Raw genomic sequence first — 22,037 nt, 5'->3', positions numbered from 1 at the left:
GAAATTCTCAATTAAAAATTTGTATCGTTTAATAATAAATAATACAAATTTAGTAAATAAGCATTTTTTAAATACTTTAGTAAACAAAAATGAAATATGTCTCTCAGACATTCAGGGTTGTCTCTGAGACATCTAAAAGAATATCCTTGGGATATCCAGAAACTAAATATAACAGACATCTAAACGATGTGAGAGAGATATCAATGTTTAACTTAGGACATCCCTTGGATGACTGTGGTAGGTCAAAGATATCTGTCGGATGTCTCTTGGATATGCAACAGACATCAATATCCAAATATCTGCTAGACATCACACAGATGCGACCCCTGGATTTCTGTTGGATATTTCATGGATATTCAGACGTCTCAGGGATCTCTGATGGATATGGCAATATCCAGTTTTTTTATCCAAGAGATATCTCTAAGATGTGTTGTGGATATTTGTGGCTGTATGGGAAGAAATGTGTACACGATTAAGTGACCTTAATTTCAAATTTGGATTTCTACTAGACGTTGAAAATTTATTAAACAAGAATAATGTTGATAACGACCTTGAAAAAAAATTTTGAAAATCTGGATGAATTTTATAATACAGATTTCAATGTAATAGAACTTTTTATCAAAATATGTTACAGCAAAATGTTACTCCGCAGTAGAAAAGAAATTAAACCTAAAACTCCATTAGAATTTCTTACTTTTATAATCAATCTCGAAGATGTTTTTCCAAATCTGAGAGCGGAATTTCAAATACTCCTGACTATCTCAGTATCAATTGCTAGCTGCGAACGTTCATTCAGCAAATTAAAATTAATTTTCACAGATCGCCTAAGTGACCTAGCATTTTTAAGTGTGGAAAGAGAAAAATTTTAAATGATTAATTTTGATGATATTATTGATACATTTGCTTCATCAAAAGCACGGAAAATTTAGACATAGTAATAAGTTTTATTAATGTATTATAATCATATGATTATTAAATATATGTATCTCCTTAGAGATAATAAATATTTACTTTTTTATTGTTTTAAAACTGCGAGTTTTTAAAATATTTCTCTATAAATATGTAAAATAAATTATAAGTATCTTTTGAACTAATTCTAGATGATCATATACATTTCAAAATCTAGTCTTGTTCTCTCAACTACATTTTTTGTCTCTATTTAAAGCCTAGCTTGAATCTATGACTTTATTTATTTTACGTTATTTATTTATTAATTTGCGAGTATATTTTACATATAATATTATATGGTTTTCGAATGGGGGGGGGGCGCTAAAAGGGTATTGTGCCCCGGGCGCGAGTTAAGCTCGCTACGCCACTGCCTTTACTATATCAAATGTTTTTTCTTGCGGTTCACGGCTTCCAAAAGTATAAACTAATAAATTTTCCTTTCTTATTATCGGGAGATTAAGCTTTTGAGCTAATTCTCTAGTAATGAATGACCTCATTGATGCGGAATCAAATAAAATATTTATCTCCTGCGTTTTATCTGCCAAATGTAAATTCGCAACACATGTTTGTAAGAACACTGATTGAAATTCCCCCTTTTGTCCCTCTTCGACATGAGAAACGCTGGCTACAACTGTATTTTTCTCTGCGGTTTCTTGCGAACTTTCGTTTTGAGTTTTCGGAATTCCAAAACAAATTATTTCGTGATGAGATTTACTATTACATTTTTTACAAGGACTAATTTTACTCCTACATTGTGAACTTAAATGTGATTTACGGAAACATTTAAAGCAACGACCTTCGCGCATTAATCTATCTCTTTTTTCAGAAACCGACATTTTTTCACAAATAAATGAATCATGTTCTGATTTACAAAATACACAATTAAATTTTACATTAGTAGCCAATGCTGAAGCTGTGGGAATATTCGATCTGAACTGTTTTTTGTTATTTATTACTTCCCTGGAATTATAATAATTATAGTGTTTATTTTTCTTAGCATTATCATGGAATAATGTAGATGATTCGCGTACTTGAATTTCTTCCTTAATAAATTGAATTAATTCCGACACATTAAATTCTGATTTTGATTTTCGTTTGCGGTTGTATTCTAAAGTTAAATCTTCTGGTATTAGTTTTAATAATATAGGGCATAATAAGTGTCCATATGTTCCAGAGACTACATTTAAGCTTTCTAAGGATCTAATGTTTACTTCTAAATTATCATATAAATTCCGTAATGCTCTAATATCACTAGAATTTTTTACGGGATCAAGATTTAATAGACGATTCATATGACTATTAATCACTAAATCTTCCCGCCCAAATCTATCTTTTAACAATTCTATACTTTTGGTATAATTTTCTTTAGTCAAAGCAAACCCTTTAATAGCATTTAATGCAATTCCACCCAGTAAACTCTTTAAATAAGTAAATTTTTGTATCTCAGTTAAACTTTCGTTTTCATGGATCGCGATTTCAAATTGATTCCAAAATTCAAGCCATAATGTTGTTTCTCCGTAAAATTTGTTTATGGTTAGTTTTGGGAGTTTAACTGCATTACTTATTTCTGGTACAAATTTAGATTGTGCGCTGTTAAATGATTCTTCTCCTCCTCTACTTTCTTTATTGTTTTCTTTCAAAAATCTTGCGATTCTAGATTGCCACTTTATTATTTTTTCCGAATATTCTTCAATTCCAGTAATTTCATTTTCTATTTCCTCACTTTCAATTAGTGGTTCAATTCGATTATTTATTGCTTTCAAACTTTTATTTTTATCAATTAACTGTTCCTTATAATCTATTAATTCTTCGATCTTTTCTTTAGTTTCAACATTATCATCATTCATCAAATTTTCAATCTTTGTTATTATTCGAGTTGTTAAAGAGCGAATTGTTTTTCTTTTGTTTTTCAAATCATCGTATGAATCCATAATTTAAATCAATTGCACTCACCTTTAATCAAATTCTTAGCTCCAGGTTGGTGCGCCAATATTAAATACGGTGATATGATCTTTCAGATCTCGGGGTTTCATTCATTACAAAACGCCTTTAACATAAAATATATTTAATAACAAGAAGGATGATGATGATGTTACAGTGTTATGGAGGAAAACTGTGTAGAAACTAACTGATTTTACATTGCTGCGCAGAGCGCCATCTATTGAGTATTAGAAATAATTAATATGGAGAATAAATAATATTAACAATTCCCTTGCCTTGATAATGTTCACTTTATTCCCTTGAAGTTTTACGTTGATTTCCTTCATTTTTTCAAGACTATGAGTGAGGTACGCAGTTTCCAACTTGCGTTGCGTCAAACTCTCACTTAAAATAGGATCAGTGGTGTCGAGAAACTCAGTAACCGAATCCAGCAATTCGAAGAAACGGCTCAGTTTCCTTTTGAAAGCCATCTCACAGCTGTATGTAGGAGCAGAAATTCGAAATCTTCATCATTTTCATGGCAAAGTTCTCGGAACAAACGGTTATTAGGAGAATTAGCTTTTATTTTATTGATGACAGAAATAACCAATTTTTCACAGCCAAAAGTTGACGATGAATGACATAATGAATGGTGAGATAACTTCCGGTACTTTTTTTTTAAGGTGACCAGAATCTGACAACCAGACATGGTTGGAGCACCATCTGTTGCACAAGCACTTACATTTGTGAGGGGAATTTCTTTTACCTCAAAATAATCTTTGACCAATTTAAAAATCGACGATCCTTTTGTATCTGTGTTCAAAGTTCTTGTAAACAACATTTCCTCGTTAATCTCCTTACTCTAATTTATGAATCTCACGTAAGCTAAAACAACTTTGTTATCTATCACAGTTGATTCATCAATCTGCAACGCAAATTTACCTTCTTTCAGAAATTTGATGAGTTTTGATTCAACGTCGGCGGCCATCTCATCAATACGCCTGGAAACAGTATTATTGCTCAGATGAACAGAGTGACTTATCAGATTTCCGCCTGCGATACCAAAACGTATGACGAAAACGATCCTGCACTTGAATTTTTTTTTAATTTTTAACTATCATAATTCTTTGTCTACACCAGAACCATAGGTTTCATATATATTTTCAATCTCAAATAGCTTTTATTATTAATATTATTAGCAATTTTTATCTTTTGAGTACTCGTCGCCCCCTGATCGCCCCCCTAAGGATTATCGCCCCCTTGAGGAGCTCTATCGCCCCCAGGTTGGGAACCACTGTTCTAGATCAACATTGTTGTCATTCCCTGGGAAGGATAGCTACGAAGTCTTATTCTTTTTATACCGCCAGATGGCGTTCTTTTTCAATTTGTATGTGTTTGTTTGCTTTTCGTTAATAAGCTTTTACTTTCTGTCTGAATCTCGATCCATGGACTACAGTTGGCAGCATGGCTGTGGTTTTGAAAATTATGACGCAGTAAAAAGTTTCACTTAGTTTGGCCGTGATTTATATCGTTTAGATTCCAAAATCAAAATGAACAGGGATCTGCCGAGTATCCCACTGCTGAACAGTGATAACTTCTATCAGTGGAGTATTAAAGTCAAGGCTTTGCTGACACTTAAGAAAATAGCTAATGTGCTAACTGAAGAAGCCCCCGTTGATCCAAAGTTGCGGGAACAATGGACATTAAACAATGATGACGCAGTTGCATACATACAACTATCGCTTTCTGATGACCAAAGTCTTCAGTTCGCAAACGAAACTAACGCTAAAATTCTATGGGAAAAAATTCAAAGCACATTTACTGGTAAAACAGAAGATCGAAAAATCGATGCAAGTAACGAAATAAAAAATCTTGAAATGAAAGAAAATGAAAATGTGTCAGACTATATTGCAAGATCACGAGGACTTCAAACGAAATGTTCATCACTTGGACTGCAAATTTCTGAACGAGAACTTGTTTATTATACTGTTAGAGGATTAAGAGGAAAATTTGCAAAAATAAGAGAGATCTTGAAAACCCAACGCGAAAAACAAATGGATGAAATTTTAGAAATACTGCGTGAAGAAGAAAACATCTTATCAAAATTAAAAAATGAAATTCCTAAACGAACAGAAGCATTCGGAGTAAAATATAAAAATGAAAATAGAAGCAGGAAGAAATGTTTCATCTGCCATAAAACGAATCACCTAGCTAAAGACTGCTATTTCCGAAACAAGAACGAGGGAAATCAAAACCAAACATTGGAAGAAAAAAGAACATTTTCAAACTATAAATCGGGCATGAACAAAATCAGAAACAGTAACGCTCATTGTGCATTTGAAAATCAAGATAAACATTCTAGTGAAAATTTTGCACTTACCGCAGAACAAGAACAACACCAAATAAATTCTAGGGCTACCAGTAAAAACAAAACTGTTTTCATTTTGGATTCTGGTGCTACTTCACACATGGTAAAAGATATAAACTTTTTTGAAAATTTAAATCATGTTAATGGAATAATAGAATTAGCAGGTAAGAAGTCAAATTTAATTTCTAAAGGAATAGGTATAGTAAAAGCTACAACAACATTTGATAATTGCAGTAAAAATCTAACAATATACGATGTAATATATGTACCAGACTTACGAAACAATTTAATTTCAGTATCTAAATTAATTGATAAAGGTTATAAAATTGAATCTAATGGTAATAATATTTTGGTTTTAACTAATGATAATCGCAGTGTTTTAAAAGCTGTAAAAGTGAACAATCGTTTTGAAATTTTAATGGAACCGTGTAATAACATTTCACCTAAATTTTTTGATTATAATGATGTAAATAATTCTGAGTTAGAATGTAATGAAGTAAGTAATTTGGATACTTATAATATTTGGCATAAAAGACTATGTCATTTAAATCCACAATACATGGTTAAAATGCAAAATGTTATTGGCATAAATTTTAAAGATTTTGAAAATTATCATTGTGAATCTTGTGATATAAGTAAAGTAACTCATAAAAGTCATCCAACAATTAATATTGCACAAAGTAATTCTATATTAGAGCTGATTCATGCGGACCTTGCAGGCCCTATAAATTGTGATTCATTAGGAAATTCAAAATATTTTTTAGTACTAGTGGATGATTTTTCTGGGATGTACTTTTCTTATTTTTTGAAACATAAAAATGAAGTATTTGAAATGTTTTGTATGTTTAAAGAAAGGTATGAAAATTTAATGAATAAGAAAATCAAAAGATTCAGAACAGATAACGGTTTGGAATTTGTCAATAACGAGATTGATAGTTTTTTAGAAAAATATGGGATCATACATGAAAAAACAGTACCGTATAATCCTTCGTCAAATGGACGTGCTGAGCGAGCCATAAGAGTATTAGTAGAAAGAGCTAGGACATTATTATATGAAAGTGAATTACCATTAAAATTCTGGGCTGAAGCGATAAATTTTAGCACACACATTTCTAATCTTACACCGCGTAAAAATAAACAGAATCTTCCGATTGAAATATGGTCAGGAAAAGAACCTAAACTTTACTACTTAAAAGTATTTGGATGCGTCGTTTATTTTCATATACCTAAACAATTCCGTAATAAATTTGATGTTCCGGGAAAACGTGGGATTTTCGTCGGTTATTCTAGAGAAAGGCGCGCGTATAGAATATATGATGTTGATAAAAATATTGTAATTGAAGAGCGATCTGTTAAATTTAACGAATCATTAAGAGGAAGTAAATTTCTAACAAACAAAAATGAATGTAGTATATGGAACATTGAGGATTTGACCCAGTTTAATATATCTCTACCACAGATCGAAACTAAAACCCAAAACTCCCCTCCAACTGAATCAAGCAGTGAACATTCTTTTTCTCATAAATCTTCTCAAGAAAGTGCTGATTCACAAAATGAAAATAATCAAAATACTCCTGCATTAAGACGTTCTGAAAGAATTAAAAATAAAATATCAGCTAACGCGAACTTAGCCTTGAAAGGATCATCTATTCCTCAAAATTATGACCAAGCGATAAATAGTAATAAATATTCCGAGTGGAAAACCGCAATGGAAAACGAACTTCTTTCGATGGAGAAACATAAGGTTTTTGAATTAATTGAGAGGCCTAAGAAGGATAAAATAATAAAAAGTAAATGGGTGTATACAATTAAAAATGACAATAATAACAAAACTTACAAAGCGCGACTGGTTGCAGCTGGATTTAATCAAATAAAAAATGTTGATTATTCTGAATCATATTCACCTGTGGTAAATATTGAATCATTCAGGTTATTAATTGCTTTAGCAGCAAAATTGGATTTATTTGTTAAATTTTTTGACATTAAAACTGCATATTTATATGGTGATATTGATGAAACTCTGTACATGGAAATACCTCCAGGCTTTGAAGATAAATATGGTAAAAATAAAGTGTGTAAATTAAATAAAAGCATTTATGGTCTACCTCAATCTGGTAGAAATTGGCATATAAAGTTAAAAAATGAACTTAAAAAGATTGGCCTCACTCAACTTGCATCTGACAATTGCGTATTTACTAAAATTAATGATAAGGATTTTTTCGCAGTTTGTGTATACGTAGATGATTTGGCAATATTCTCTAATAATTCGAAATTATACAAGGAAATTATTTCAAAACTTAATCAAACATTTGAATTAAAAGAAACAACTAATGATTCAAAATTTTTAGGTATTGAGATTTCACAAAAAGAAAACGGAATTGGTTTATCTCAAACTCATTACATTGAAACTTTAATGAAAAAATATGGTTTGGAAAATTGCAAGAAAACAAATATTCCCATAACTAAAGGTGAAGATAGATGTTTTAATCCTACTGATAATTTAGTAGATCAGACTGATTATCAGGAAATCGTCGGTGAACTTTTATATTTAGCAAATAGAACCCGACCAGATATTGCTTTTGTAACTAGTTATTTATCACAATTTAATAAACGTCCTGAAAAAAGGCATTATGTTTTGGCCAAGAGAGTTTTGAAATATTTGAACGGTTCAAAAGATAGAGTCTTGTTTTATAGTAACGAATTCAGTTTTTTAAACTGTAGTGCGGATGCAAGTTGGGGCAATGCAGAAGGAGGAAAATCTTTTTCAGGTTGTGTAATTATGATAGGTAATTCTCTTATAGCATGGAAAAGTAGAAAGCAAAGATGTGTTGGACTATCAACATGTGAAGCTGAATTATTTGCTGCAGCTGACACAGCTCGAGAACTTACTTGGATAATAAATATGTTAAATGAACTGAACTGTAAAAAATTTATAGATGCTCCTGTTACTATGTTCTCTGATAGTCAAGCAGCTATTGACTGGTTGAACAATGGTAAATCTTCTAACAAAACCAGGCATGTAAACCTTAAATTTCATTTTGTAAGAGATATGATTGAAGATAAAAATTTTAAAAACTGTTTATAAGAATACTAATGATAATATTTCTGATTTTTTAACTAAAGCTGTAACTTTTGAGAAGTTAATTTTTTCTTTGGAAAAAATAAGTTTACTTTGAAATTTATGTTAAGAGAATTAATATTTTTTATGTGTATATTGTTATATGTGTTAAAAAGTAAAATCCTTCTCGCAGGGGGAGATTGTTGTCATTCCCTGGGAAGGATAGCTACGAAGTCTTATTCTTTTTATACCGCCAGATGGCGTTCTTTTTAAATTTGTATGTGTTTGTTTGCTTTTCGTTAATAAGCTTTTACTTTTCTGTCTGAATCCCGATCCACGGACTACAAACATGATGCAGTTTAATATTTTGGAATGATTTTCAATTTATTTTTAATAAGACTCGTGAAGACTCGTAAAGAGACTAAAAGAACATGAAAACTTTTCGTATAAATAGTGTGCTCTAATAAAATAGTTTTTATCTTTAATCCACAAAGAATATTGTATAAAACAAATTTACTGAGACAGCTATTCCAAAAAAATAATTTTATTATTTCAATTAAATATTAAAATCATTTTGGTGAACCTATACTTAATCTGCTTATATTGTAGTTAAAAAAGTTTAAAAGTATTATTGACTCTGGATTTTTGTTGTCAACATTAGTAACTTATCAAAGTTATATAAATATATATTTCAATTTCCTTCAATTTCTTAAAAAAAAAATCTCATCTGAAAATTTCCAAATGAAACTTGCTATGCAACTTTTATATAACTTGATTTTACTCAACTTGAACATGCAACTTTTACAGAGCTGCTCCGTAAATGGCATCCAGAATTTCAAGGTTTGAATAAGGCTGTCAATAATACGTGCTCTGCAGCTAGGAGGAAGTGGAGACTAGTAACTGGAGAGCCTTCCCCTGGGAGTAACTCTAAATATACACCAAAAAGAAAAAAGACAAGTAAATTATTCTCCTTTGATTCAATGAAATCTTTTCACCTAAAAAATTACTGATAAAGTTTGCATGATCTTTGATTTTTGAAAACATTATTTTATAGCATTATCTTAAATTATTCCCTCAGGCAAGTAAACATATAAACTTAATGTTGCTTTTATTTCGATGGGGCATGAAAAACACAAAACATTGATGTTCTACATTCTTTTATTAAAAGATGATTGATTCTTGATCACATTAAATAAAAGGTTGAAAATGACCTTTTGTTTGTAAAAACCTTACGTGATAGACAATTATTTTCGGAATCAGCAGCATTGAGAATTGGTTTTAGTACAATTTCTTTTGCGAAATTGGACTAAAAATTTAAACAAGCAGGCCAGTGTAATTGAATTTATTCAAAATTTGCTGAGAAAAAAATTTAAATATCAGCATAACAATCCATAATTAAAAATGGTCGGTTGAATTATTGGAAAATTAAGAATTTCAATAAGCGTGTTATTTCTACAGCAGTTTTTATATGCATCTTATAGAAAAATTAGCTTTTTTAAGTGATATGTTTAAACAGTCAAAATAAAGAATTGAAATATACTGGGAGGAGAGTTTTGCAGGTCATTATTATTATTATTATTCATCTGCTGTTACTAAAGAAACCATTTATTTATTCAAAATTGAATAGAAATAATAATAAAAGGTGTGGAGAAACTGGAACTAGTAACGCCCCCTAGTGAGAAACTAGATAAAAAACTCAGAGACAGAGAGAGAGTGAGTTGTAGGGAACGAACGATAGAAAGCCTGCCATGCAGAGCTCCTTATTTTCTTCTTCATATATGTTTTGTTTGTGAATGTGTTGAGTGCTAACTATAATAATGTTGTTTAAAATAAAATAAAAGTTAGCTAGCCGTTGGTTTTAATTCCCCCCTAAGCACCACACGTCACAAATTGGCAACCCAACGAGCGGCCCGATGAATAGATGCGTCAATCCAAGACGATAAGTAGTTTTTATATTTAGCTTATAAAATATAAATTTGATCAATCCTGATCATAAATAAATATAGATTTTAACCATCCCAGTTAAAACTTTTAATATTATCGTTCGTTCAGAGACCGTCCTGGTCATTTCAAAACATTTTGATCAACCTGATCAATTTATTATGTTTTTATGTATAAAGATTATCCTAATCTTAAGAAAATTTATTTTTAATCAATGAAAATATATATTTACTGTGTTTATATCTGTATAAAAAAGTAGCAGTTAATTCTAAAATCTATTGCTTTTTAAAGATTTTAAAAAGAAAGTTATAAGCATACAAAGTGAAACTTATTTCCCGAAAGCGGAAGTGATTGATTAATTCGTTTCTTAGCTGAAGAAATGTTTAGACTTTAAAGAGTTATTTATGACTTTGGAATTAGTAATTCTGAAACATTGTATAACTAACTGCTTTTAATGATGGTAGATGTTTAAATGAAATCATCTCCTTATGGTTTATTGAATATTTAATTATGTATCAGTACAGTTTTATATGTTTTCTGATTTTATATTTGGCATTCAGTTTTATGATTAATGAAAAGAAAAAAAGAGGTCAAAGTAAAGTTGTGAAGAACTGCTATATGAGTAATATTTGTTTCTTTTTGCTCACATAATTGTGATTTATGTGCTATTAATGATACTAACGATTTAGCAAATATTCAGAATATTATTTTAGAAAATATCTTATTTTCTATGGTGAAAAGATATGGCATTTTAATGAAAAAGCAAATTATTTTGTCACTTAGAAGTTTAATTATTAAGCGTTGAATCTGCTTTTCTGCAAAATATTGAATATATTATTGCAAATTGGAAGGGTGTATAAAGTTTCAATTTTTTGGTAATACAATTCTCAATAAGGTTTTGTGTGATAAGTTGTTGCGAATTTTCAATTATATTCACTGTTTTTATAAGTGTTTTCACAAAGCTTATAATTAATTAATTGAGTGTTTAAAAAAAAATCATTAGTATTTATAGAATTTATATCATTATTGTTAATATTGATTTTAAACATTGTTTATGGTTCTAACTGTTTAGATTTCATATTTGAGCGGGAAAAAAAATTAAGGTGGTGATTTTTTTCAAATAATTAATTATTTATCGAACTAAGACTGTTAAATTACGTTTGAACAATTTAAGAATCGAACAATTTTAGTTAACATTTTTGCACCAAACGTTCCCCTTTCTTTGGTTCTGAATCATCTTCTGAAATGGCATTTCTTGGAAAAGGAAAAAAAGAAGACTTGCGACTTCTTGCCTCAGAGCTTGGTCTGACTGTGTCCGATAATTTAAAAGTAATTAATCTTCGAGAATTAATTCTTAAAAGTGAGAATTACGAGGAAGAGCTAGTGAAAAATATGCTCACTATTATTATCGAAGATCGCCTTAAAGAAGAACAAAAAGCTGAGGATGAAAGAATAGCTAGAGAGAAAGAAGTTGAAGCAGAAAGACTTCTTAAAGCCCAAGTAGATGAACAAATTCGGTTAGAAAAAGAACGGCAATATGAACTTGAAAAATTGAAAATCCAGCTCGAAACGCAAAAGATCTCAAATGCTGTTGTTTCTGTTTCCACAAATGACCCAAAATATAAACTTAGCAGAATCATTCCAAAATTTAATCCTAAAGACGATGAAATAGGATTGTTCTTAATAACTTTTGAGAGGCAGTTGAAGTTTATGAATCTTCCAGAATCATCTTGGATACCATATCTCATTGGTTCTTTACCAGCTGACATCGCACAGTTACTTGCCAGAGAAGACGAACAGGATGCTAAGGATTATCATAAAGTGAAGGAAATGCTACTGAAGAGATTCCGAGTCACTGCTGATAAATTTAGACAACTATTCTCCCAACATAGAAAGAGTCCTGATACGACATGGAGGGATTACTTCTTCGAACTGGCTTCTTATTTCGAAGGATGGACAAAGGAACTGAATATTACCACATTCGAACAACTCAAAAATTTAATAATTACTGATCAGATTAAAAGGAAAACTCCTCCAGATATCAAGGAACATTTCATCGATTCATGGACAAATTGTGTCAATCCTTTAGAATTAGCCGAAAAATTGGATACATACGAGAATATACGTCATGTAGTGAAGAAACAAGTGACTCCAACTCAAAAGAAAGCATATCCTAGAGAAGAAAATAGAAGAACCACTTCAGATAGAAAGTTTGGCTCTGAAGTAACCAGACAAGAAAATGTTCAAAGTCGTCAACCAAGGACGCCAGTATCTCGAAATTCTGCTTCCAGATTCGAAGGAAGAGTGCCACTTCAATGTTTCGGATGTGGAATGCCAGGAATAGTGAAATCCAAGTGCCCTACTTGTACAAGAGCTAAACCTGAAGATAGTAATGCTAATTGTATGAACTTATTTACAAATGAAAACAATTTGAATCTCTCGAGTTTAATAATTTTCGAACTTTTTGGAGAGAAGATTGCCGTATGTGCCGATACAGGTGCTTCACACTCTATAGCAGGAGAAAAGTTATACGACTTTTTACGAAATCACGGAGTTGTTTTTGAGGACAAGAAGATTTCCTTGACTCTCGCTGATGGAAAACTTCACTCGATAGTTGCTCTGAAAACTGTCGTCAACCTGTGCATAGAAGGTAAAACAGTATCTACTGAACTTCTCGTTCTGCCCGATGCTAAAGGGAACAATACCCTATTAGGGAGAGATTTTCTCCATGCAGCTGGTATTGTGCTTGATGTTCAAAAAGGAACCTGGCACTTCAGTGAAGATCCACAAAAACAATACTTTTTCTACGTGAAGCCTGTTGAAAAGAAAGAAACTCCAAAAACTTTTGAATCCACAATCGTACCTGAACCTACCACTAATGTCTACTTGAGAGATGATGAAGGGAAACATCTGACCCAGGAACAACGAGAAAAATTGAATTGCTTACTTCAAGAACATAAAACCTGCTTTGAACCAGGGGGAGAGCCTACTCCTTTCTTGAAGCACAGAATAGATACTGTAAATAATTTTCCTGTATCGGTTCCTCCGTATCGTATGTCGCCGGCCAAAAAAGAAATTTTGAAAGAACAAATTGAGGAACTTTTAGAAAAGAACATTATTGAAGAATGTGAATCCTCTTATGCTGCTCCGGTAGTGCTTGTTGCTAAACCCAACGGGAAATACAGATTATGCGTTGACTACAGAGGCCTCAATGCTGTAACAAAACCGGACACTTATCCATTACCACGCATGGACGATCTTTTGAATGAAGCTACGCCAACATCATTCATGTCAACAATAGACTTAAAATCTGGCTATCATCAAGTGCAAATGGATGAATCTGACATGGATAAAACTGCTTTTATTTGTCCATTTGGCATCTATCGTTTTAAGCGCATGCCTTTTGGTTTGAGAAATGCACCTGCCACATTTCAGAGATTAATAGACAAATTCCGAAGTGGCCTCAAAGATGTTTTTGCACTCTCATACCTGGATGACATTTTCATCCTATCGGAAACATTTGAAAAACACATGAAAGACTTGAAAACTGTTTTTGAAAGACTTTCTTTATTCAAACTTCATGCAAATAGAGAAAAATGTCATTTTTCTTGTGATCGAGTAAAATACCTAGGCTTCTGGATTACGAGAGATGGAATTGAAGCTGATGCTGAGAAAATTGCTGCCATCCAAAGAATTCCAGTTCCAACTAATGTGAAAGAACTCTTGTCTTTCTTGCAGACTTGCTCTTGGTTTAGAAGATATGTTCCAAACTTTGCAGATATAGCACGACCACTTAGCAATCTAACTAAGAAGAGAGTAGACTGGTCCTGGGGACCTGAACAACAAGAAGCTTTTGAAATTTTAAAAGAACGCTTAACAACAGCTCCTATTTTAAAGCAACCTGATGGATCTAAGCCTTTTATAATACGCACAGATGCAAGTAACTACGCCCTCGGTGCAGTACTTCTCCAAGGAGATGATTCAGAAGAGCATGTTATCGAGTATGCCAGTCGTCTGTTGATCCCAGCAGAGCGCAACTATTCAACTACTGAACGTGAAGCATTGGCTGTAGTTTGGGCCTTAGAGAAGTTTCGAGGTTACATCGAACACCAAGAGATTATTATTGCTTCAGACCATCGACCACTTAAATGGCTTCTGAGCATTAAGACACCATCTGGACGCTTAGCAAGATGGGCTTTAAAAATACAATCCTTCAATCTGAAGATTGTATATACTCCAGGAAAAGCTAATGTAGTTGCTGACCTGCTCTCTAGGTCGATATATCCATATGAAGATCCAAACTGTGAAATGCAAGCTGTATCTATCAATATGCCTACAAGAAAATCAAGCGATATTCGAAAAGAACAACTGGCAGACGCAGAAATAAAGAAAATCATTGACTGTCTTGAAAGTAATGAAAAAGACGAAAATTTTGCCAACTTTATCAGTCGAGGATACATAATGAATGAGGGTATCCTGTACCGCTATTCACCTGAAACTGAGTCGGACGATGCTCAACTCGTAGTTCCTGTTCATGAACGTCAAAGAGTGTTGCAGGAGTACCATGACTCTCCAACAGCTGGACATTATGGGGTAGAACGCACTTACAACAAGATCGCTTCCAGATACTATTTCGCTGGAATGAGACAATACATCTCTGATTACATCAAAACCTGTGCGGAATGCAATCGGTACAAATCTACGAACCAGAAACCCGCTGGATTACTTAGAACACCAATTTACGCTCAAAGGTTTGAGACTCTTGCAATCGATCTTTTTGGTCCACTTCCAGAAACTCCTACAGGAAAAAGATGGATCTTTCTAATTGAAGATACCAGTACCAAATGGGTGGAACTCTTTGCTCTACAGGAAGCCACAGCTGCAAATTGCGCTAAAACATTAATAGAAGAAGTTTACTTGCGTTACGGTTTACCCAGGAGGTTGATCAGCGATAACGGTACGCAATTTGTTAGTGCTGTTATGCAACAAACTTGCGATTTACTTGACATTAAGCAAGACCTGACACCTGTCTATCACCCTCGAGCAAATCCTTCTGAAAGGAAAAATAGAGATCTCAAACCGAGACTAGCCATTCTTGTTGGTGACTCACATGATACGTGGGAAGAAAAATTAGCCATGATACGTTTCGCCATGAACACAACAAAATGTGATACAACAGGACACACCGCCGCTTATTTACAGTTTGGAAGGGAACTCCGAACCACTGATGACGTTAATCATGATGTTAAATCTGTCATTGAAAATAGTAACTTTGTGCCTGAAATAACACCATACCTAAAAAGGTTTGCACGTCTAACAGCTCAGATCAAAGAACGAGTCGAATCCAAACAGGATCAACGAAAAGCAAATTTTGATCGTCGTCAACGACCACTGTACTTCCAACCTGGTGACAAAGTTTGGGTAAACATCCACCCAATTAGTAAAAATAAGAAAAGTAGAAAGTTTATGCCTAGAAGAGAAGGACCTTACGTAGTTCTTACTAACCGATCTCCAACAACTTATGACATTGCCGATCCGACCAGTCCAGACCAAACTCTGGGAACTTATCATGTGTCATCTTTAAAACCGTATGTAGAACCCGAAGTAAAAAGAGACACTGGAGGACCTGTCGCTCCTATAAAAAGAAGGGGACGTCCCAGGAAAGGAATCCTGGCTCCTCGTCGAGACGCCATCAGAGCCAGAGGGGGAGTCTGTGGAGAAACTGGAACTAGTAACGCCCCCTAGTGAGAAACTAGATAAAAAACTCAGAGACAGAGAGAGAGTGAGTTGTAGGGAACGAACGATAGAAAGCCTGCCATGCAGAGCTCCTTATTTTCTTCTTCATATATGTTTTGTTTGTGAATGTGTTGAGTGCTAACTATAATAATGTTGTTTAAAATAAAATAAAAGTTAGCTAGCCGTTGGTTTTAATTCCCCCCTAAGCACCACACGTCACAAAGGTGATTTATGCAACGAAATAAGCTTTAAAATATTATTCTAATCTTTTAAAATTTTTCATTATCAATGTAAATATGACTCTCGCTAATTCAAATTTTTTATTTACAGGTTCCAATGCTCCAAATAACGTAAGCACAGCAAACTTGCAGAAGAAGCAGAGTAATTGTCAAGAATTTTGATTTCTTGAACGAAAAATTAATTTTTTTTTGTTAATAAAAGTTTTTATTTGTAAGCTGGCTAAATTATTTAAATTTGCTGTTATTTCGCTTTTACAAAAAATTAGCGCCTTTAACATCTGTTCTATATAAATGAGTTCCCACATTTTTCTGAAACAAATGTATCCTCTTTTCACGATAGTTTAATTGAAATTATTAAAATTACAGAAACATTTGAAATGTTCTTTTAAGGTTTATGAGTCAGCATACTTAACATTATTCAACTCTACATGTTAATTCAAGATTAATAAATTTTATGAACTATTTAATTGCAAATTAGCACAAGGTTCACAAACTATAAATTAAAGGCGTTAAGTGAAAATTCCTATTTTGAATTGTGTGAGGAAGAATACATTCCAATGGGTTGTATTTCAAAATTAAAGGAAGATATATTCTTTGCATTGCATTTTACTTTTCTTCACACAATACATGGAAATCAGTCGAAAATTCTTTCGAAAGAAAGATTCATCCGTATTCCGCCTATGTGTTTAGAAAATAGTTTCTTAGCATCAGGATTAGCAGTGAAAATTAAGACAGACCGTAAAAAGTTAATAAGTAATTACCACCTAATGTGTAACATTAAAAACTCCATCAGAGTGATAAATACCTCTACAAGTGAAAAGATATATATTTTAGGTTAAAAATTAGCAGTCTAAGGAGAAACATTTTAATTATATTTAATTACCAGCATTAGCATAAAAAAATATAACCTGAAGGGAAAAATGGCATATTTTAGTTTGATTAAAAAAATTTCCTTTACAAGCATAAAAACTTATATTTGAGGTGAAAAATAATACACCTTACGTTAGTAAAAAATCACCTTTCCAACTATCAAAAATTACACCTGAGGTAGATTTGAAATAACCTGAAGAGTAAAATGACATGCCTCAGGTTGAAAAATATATACCTCTACAAGCATAAAATTAGATACCTGAGGTTGAAAAATAATTACCTGAGGTCGAACAACATACACCTGAGGTTGATTTATAATAACCTGAAGTGTAAAATGACACACCTTAGGTTGTTGAATAAATACTTCCACAAGTGTAAAAAAATATATTTCAAGCTGATAAGTAATAACCTAAGGTCGAACAAAATACACCTGAGGTTGATTTGAAATAACCTGAAGTGTAAAATGACACACCATACGTTGAAAAATATATATCTCTACAAGCATAAAATTAGATACCTGAGGTTGAAAAATAATTACCTGAAGTGGAACAAAATACACCTGAGGTTGATTTATAATAACCTGAAGTGTAAAATGACACACTTTAGGTTGTTGAATAAATACTTCCACAAGTGTAAATAAATATACTTCAAGCTGATAAGTAATAACCTAAGGTTGAAAATGAAACACTTTAAAGTAGTAAATATCTACCTCTCCCAAGATGTAAAATTAAACACCTCAAGTTGAAACATATATACCTCTGGAGGTATATATTAAGGTATATTTGAGGTTGGTTTTGAGGTATTCATTTGCACCCTTTTCAACCTCAACGACGTCTTTAAATAACAACCTCCTTTATACCTTTAAAATATACCTTGTTTATACCTCATTTATACCTCGATTTTTTCATAAGGGACATTTCACGAGCAAAGCACAGTCTTGCATGGTAACAGACATTGTCGATTCAGAACACTGACAGCTCAGAGAAGGCGTCTCACTTTTATAACTGCAAAGTCACATGAAGTTCACATTTGTTTAACACTGCATACAGCGCCATTCAAATTTTTGAACTTTTTTTTTCGTTTTTTTTTCTTCTTTTTTTGTTGCGGGAACTAAAATTCCATGACCTCTTATAGACATTTACCAAGTTTGATGACATTTGGTCGGGTAGTTTTATTTTTATAGCCATTTCAAAATGGAACTTTAATTATAAAGACCCTGTACTTACCCATTTTTAGCAAAACTTGTCCAGACATGTACCATTTCTAGACTTAGCTGTACTTCATATGCTGTGTAATTCTGTGGGTACCTCAGAGGGTATCCGAATGCGAAAGGGGTTTCATCGAAATGGACCACACCCATCCACGGTGCGAAAGGGGAGTTGGAGGGTCGATGTTTAAAAAAATAAAAATACACATTGTCATTTTTTTGAGCCACTGTCTCAGCTAAGTAAACCGATGGACAAATTCGGGTGAAATCCCCTATTGCAGCTTGTACCTTAAAAAGTAAATAAAAGTAACAAATAAATAAAAAAAGAATTAACAGCTGAAAAAATAAGTGTCAGTAAAATACTTCTCTATATTAAAAAGTAATTACAAGTGTTGTTACTGAGATCGATGAATATTTTCGCCATGCCTCGTTTTTACTCTCCCCAAGTATGTATGAAATGAAAAAATTTCAAATTTTGCATATTTTTAGGGCTTGAGAACCATATGATACTAAAATATTATTGATAATGATATTAGTTTTTCAGTTATTTTACGCCGAAGTTGAAACATCTTTTGTGCTGTGTAATTCAGCTATAACGAAAACTACAATATTGGATTTTGTAGTTTTCGTTTTAAAATTAGGATTTTGTGATATCATGCACTCTGCTCAGCCGTAGTTGAATAATCTAACGATGACTTTATTAGGAGAAATCTTCTCTTATTTGTTGATTTGTTACGCATGCGCTCTGAAACTCTTGCTAAGTAGAATATTTTTGCCTGCTCACGGGTTAGTTGAATTAGCGATTTCGCGACATCATGTTTTACTCTGGCTTTAAGCGAGTTTCCGGGCGCAGAACTTTTTCCCCAACTACTTTGGAAGTTTGAAGTATGTTCTAATTCAGTTTTTCAAATTAAAGTTTTTAATAAATAGTTTATTTTGGTAATTTAGTTTAATTTCGTTATTCGATGGCTCAAATTAGTTTAATTCATGTTAGTATTCCCACATACTCTTATTTTTAAAGATTTGTTTGTAACTATATAAATTGAACGAAAAAATATTTCATATTGCATATTCGATATTATTATTTATTTAAATCATTACAAAGAGGTTTTTAACATTTTCTCCCCAGGTTCTTCACTTGCATCTGCTTTCTAAGTGATCATTTTTATTTTTGACCTAATGCCTATTTCTTCGCTCTCTAAGACGGTAAAGAAGAAGATTTTGCTCTTAGACAATTATTGCTGAAATAAAACATTGAATTTAACATGATGGCTATTTCGCTGCTCTCTAGTATAAGAAGATTTAGCTTTTAAATAATTATTGCTGAAATAAAACATTGAATTTAACATGATGGCTATTTCGTTGCTCTCTAGTATAGTAAAAAAGATTTTGCTTTTAGACAATTATTGCTGAAATAAAACATTGAATTTAACATGATGACTATTTCTTTGCTCTCTAGTATAGTAAAAAAGAAGATTTTGCTTTTGAAAAATTATTGCTGAAATAAAACATTGAATTTAACATGATGATTATTTCGTTGCTCTCTAGTATAGTAAAAAAGAAGATTTAGCTTTTAAACAATTATTGCTGAAATAAAACATTGAATTTAACATGATGGCTATTTCGTTGCTCTTTAGTATAGTAAGTAAGGTTGAACTCCGACCCACCCCAGGGGGGTATACGGAGATAAAAGTAAAATTATTACAATAAAATTTCTCTAAAAACTAAAGTTACAGTAAAATTTCGCCAAATGACAGTGGTGGTGATCAGTTAAAAGTGGATTAACAATAAAGTTTGACAATTAAAAACATGTGTTAAAGGCAATGAAACCCAATAGCGCCGGTGTAAATGTCGAGAATTAAATGATTATAATAATAAGGAAACAAGAGATAAAAAATCTCAAAACTAAAATCAATGAAAGCTAAAAGTCCAAATAGTAAATGTCTAAAAGTAAAAGTCTGACTAGAAGTCTATGAAGTCTAAAATCAAAAGTAGATAAAAATTCAAAATGTAAGGCTAAAAGTTGATTAGTAAAAATTAACGATGACATGCTCTATTGTTGGTTCATGACTGGGGCCAGTTGATCTGGGGCTAGAATGTCCTCGAGGGTTTGTTTAATAATTTGAGTCACAATTTTCCTGCAGGTCAATATAGCGAAGAATTGATGTTCCTCTTCGCAATTATTCATGTGGGTTCCACGAAGTGCCCGGAATCTTGGACAGTGCTTAAGTAGATGATCAATGTCCTGTCTCACTCCACAGTAAATGCATGAAGCTGATTTTTTGAAATATTTTTGTTGATAGGTCCCGAACACTCCGTGGCCAGTAAGGAGCTGGTTTAAATAAAAATTGGCCTGCAGGCGCTTTATGCTTGGGTCTTTCTCTTTAGTATAGTAAAAACGAAGATTTTGCTTTTAGACAATTATTGCTGAAATAAAACATTGAATTTAACATGATGACTATTTCTTTGCGCTCTAGTATAGTAAAAAAGGAGATTTAGCTTTTAGACAATTATTGCTGAAATAAAACATTGAATTTATCATGATGACTATTTCTTTGCACTCTGGTAAAGTAAAAAAGAAGATTTTGCTTTTAGATAATTATTGCTGAAATAAAACATTGAATTTAACATGATGACTATTTCTTTGCTCTCTAGTATAGTAAAAAGGAAGATTTAGCTTTTAAACAATTATTGATGAAATAAAGCATTGCTTTTGACAAAATGCCCATTTTTTTATAGTAAAAAAGTAGGATTAGCTTTTAGTTAAATATATTGATCAAATAAAACACTCTGTCCATTCGAAATTCCAAGAATTGTATTAACTGAGTTTATTCAAATGAACTATTTTTAGTCTAAAAGTCATTGCTAAGCAAAGAATAAAATTTTATTCCCTAAAATATTTTCAGGCTGAAAACAACCAGTTGGTAACCAGGCAGAAGATTCAGACTATTCTACTCTTAATTACTCTTTACATGAAAATTAATTTTATAATAAAGTCCTTGGAATTCGAAGCTCATTCCTCATTGTTCCCTTTTCTTTATTTGCCTACCATAGCGCAATCCCAGGTTAACTGCGTCAGCTGTGTACAGTACGAAAGAAAATGCATATATAAAACGGAAAACCCAGGATAATTTCCCGAATAATGATACGATCTTCACATACTAAGACTGCCGAGCCGCGACTACTCAGGGGATAGAGCGTTCGCCTTTCAAGGAGGCGAATCCCAGTCGATGCGAATTCCGCATCCGGCTTGCACCGACCACAGTGCTGACGTGAAATATCCTCAGTGATAGACGAATATCATGGGTTAGAGTCCCCTTGCCGCCAGATGAACCATAAGAGGTTTTTCTCTTCATGTAACGCAAATGCGGATTACTTTCATTAAAAAGATCTCCACCGGACCCATTTCTTCCAATGCTTGGTCGAGGAGTTCCATTGTCTTCTGGATCGGGTTCAAAATTACAAGACTATGGAGTTGAACATTCGTAGTCGTAAACCAATTAGATTGGGTCGGCTCATCGGCTGTTATAAAATGTAAAATACTAAGACTGGCAGTAGTGGCTCAGGAGATAGAGAGCTTACCTCCCAATGAGGTGACTTGGGCTCGAATCCCAGAAATGGCTAATAGATACGAATTCCACACCCAGCTTGCACCTACCACAGTTCTGTAAAAAATTATTCACAGTGGATCATGGGTTAGAGTCCTCTTGCGGTCAAGCTACCCGTGGGAGGTTTTCGTGCTTTCCCCTC

At 32.7% G+C, this 22,037-nt stretch overlaps 1 protein-coding gene and 1 long non-coding RNA gene across 2 annotated transcripts in view; both read right to left on the bottom strand.

Annotated features, from left to right (window-relative positions):
• Positions 1-22,037, bottom strand: part of LOC147807304 (acetylcholinesterase-1-like) — a 45,507-nt gene that overhangs the window by 17,588 nt on the left and 5,882 nt on the right. Inside the window, exon 4 of the mRNA XM_087168875.1 lies at positions 18,307-18,581. Within this exon, the coding sequence (XP_087025001.1) occupies positions 18,307-18,581 (275 nt within the window). The remainder of the gene's footprint in view (positions 1-18,306; positions 18,582-22,037) is intronic.
• Positions 9,081-17,994, bottom strand: LOC147807305 (uncharacterized). The gene is made up of 2 exons (XR_015435607.1): positions 17,790-17,994; positions 9,081-9,221 (listed from the first exon to the last, which is right to left on the bottom strand). It is a non-coding gene; the product is annotated as an uncharacterized LOC147807305 (long non-coding RNA).

Source organism: Parasteatoda tepidariorum, chromosome 7, assembly GCF_982258835.1.
Source record: "Parasteatoda tepidariorum strain Cologne lab strain chromosome 7, Ptep-v5.0, whole genome shotgun sequence".
NCBI classification, from domain to species: Eukaryota; Metazoa; Arthropoda; class Arachnida; order Araneae; family Theridiidae; genus Parasteatoda; species Parasteatoda tepidariorum.
Note: the sequence above shows the minus strand (reverse complement) of the source record. Positions and strands in the feature narration are given on the sequence as shown.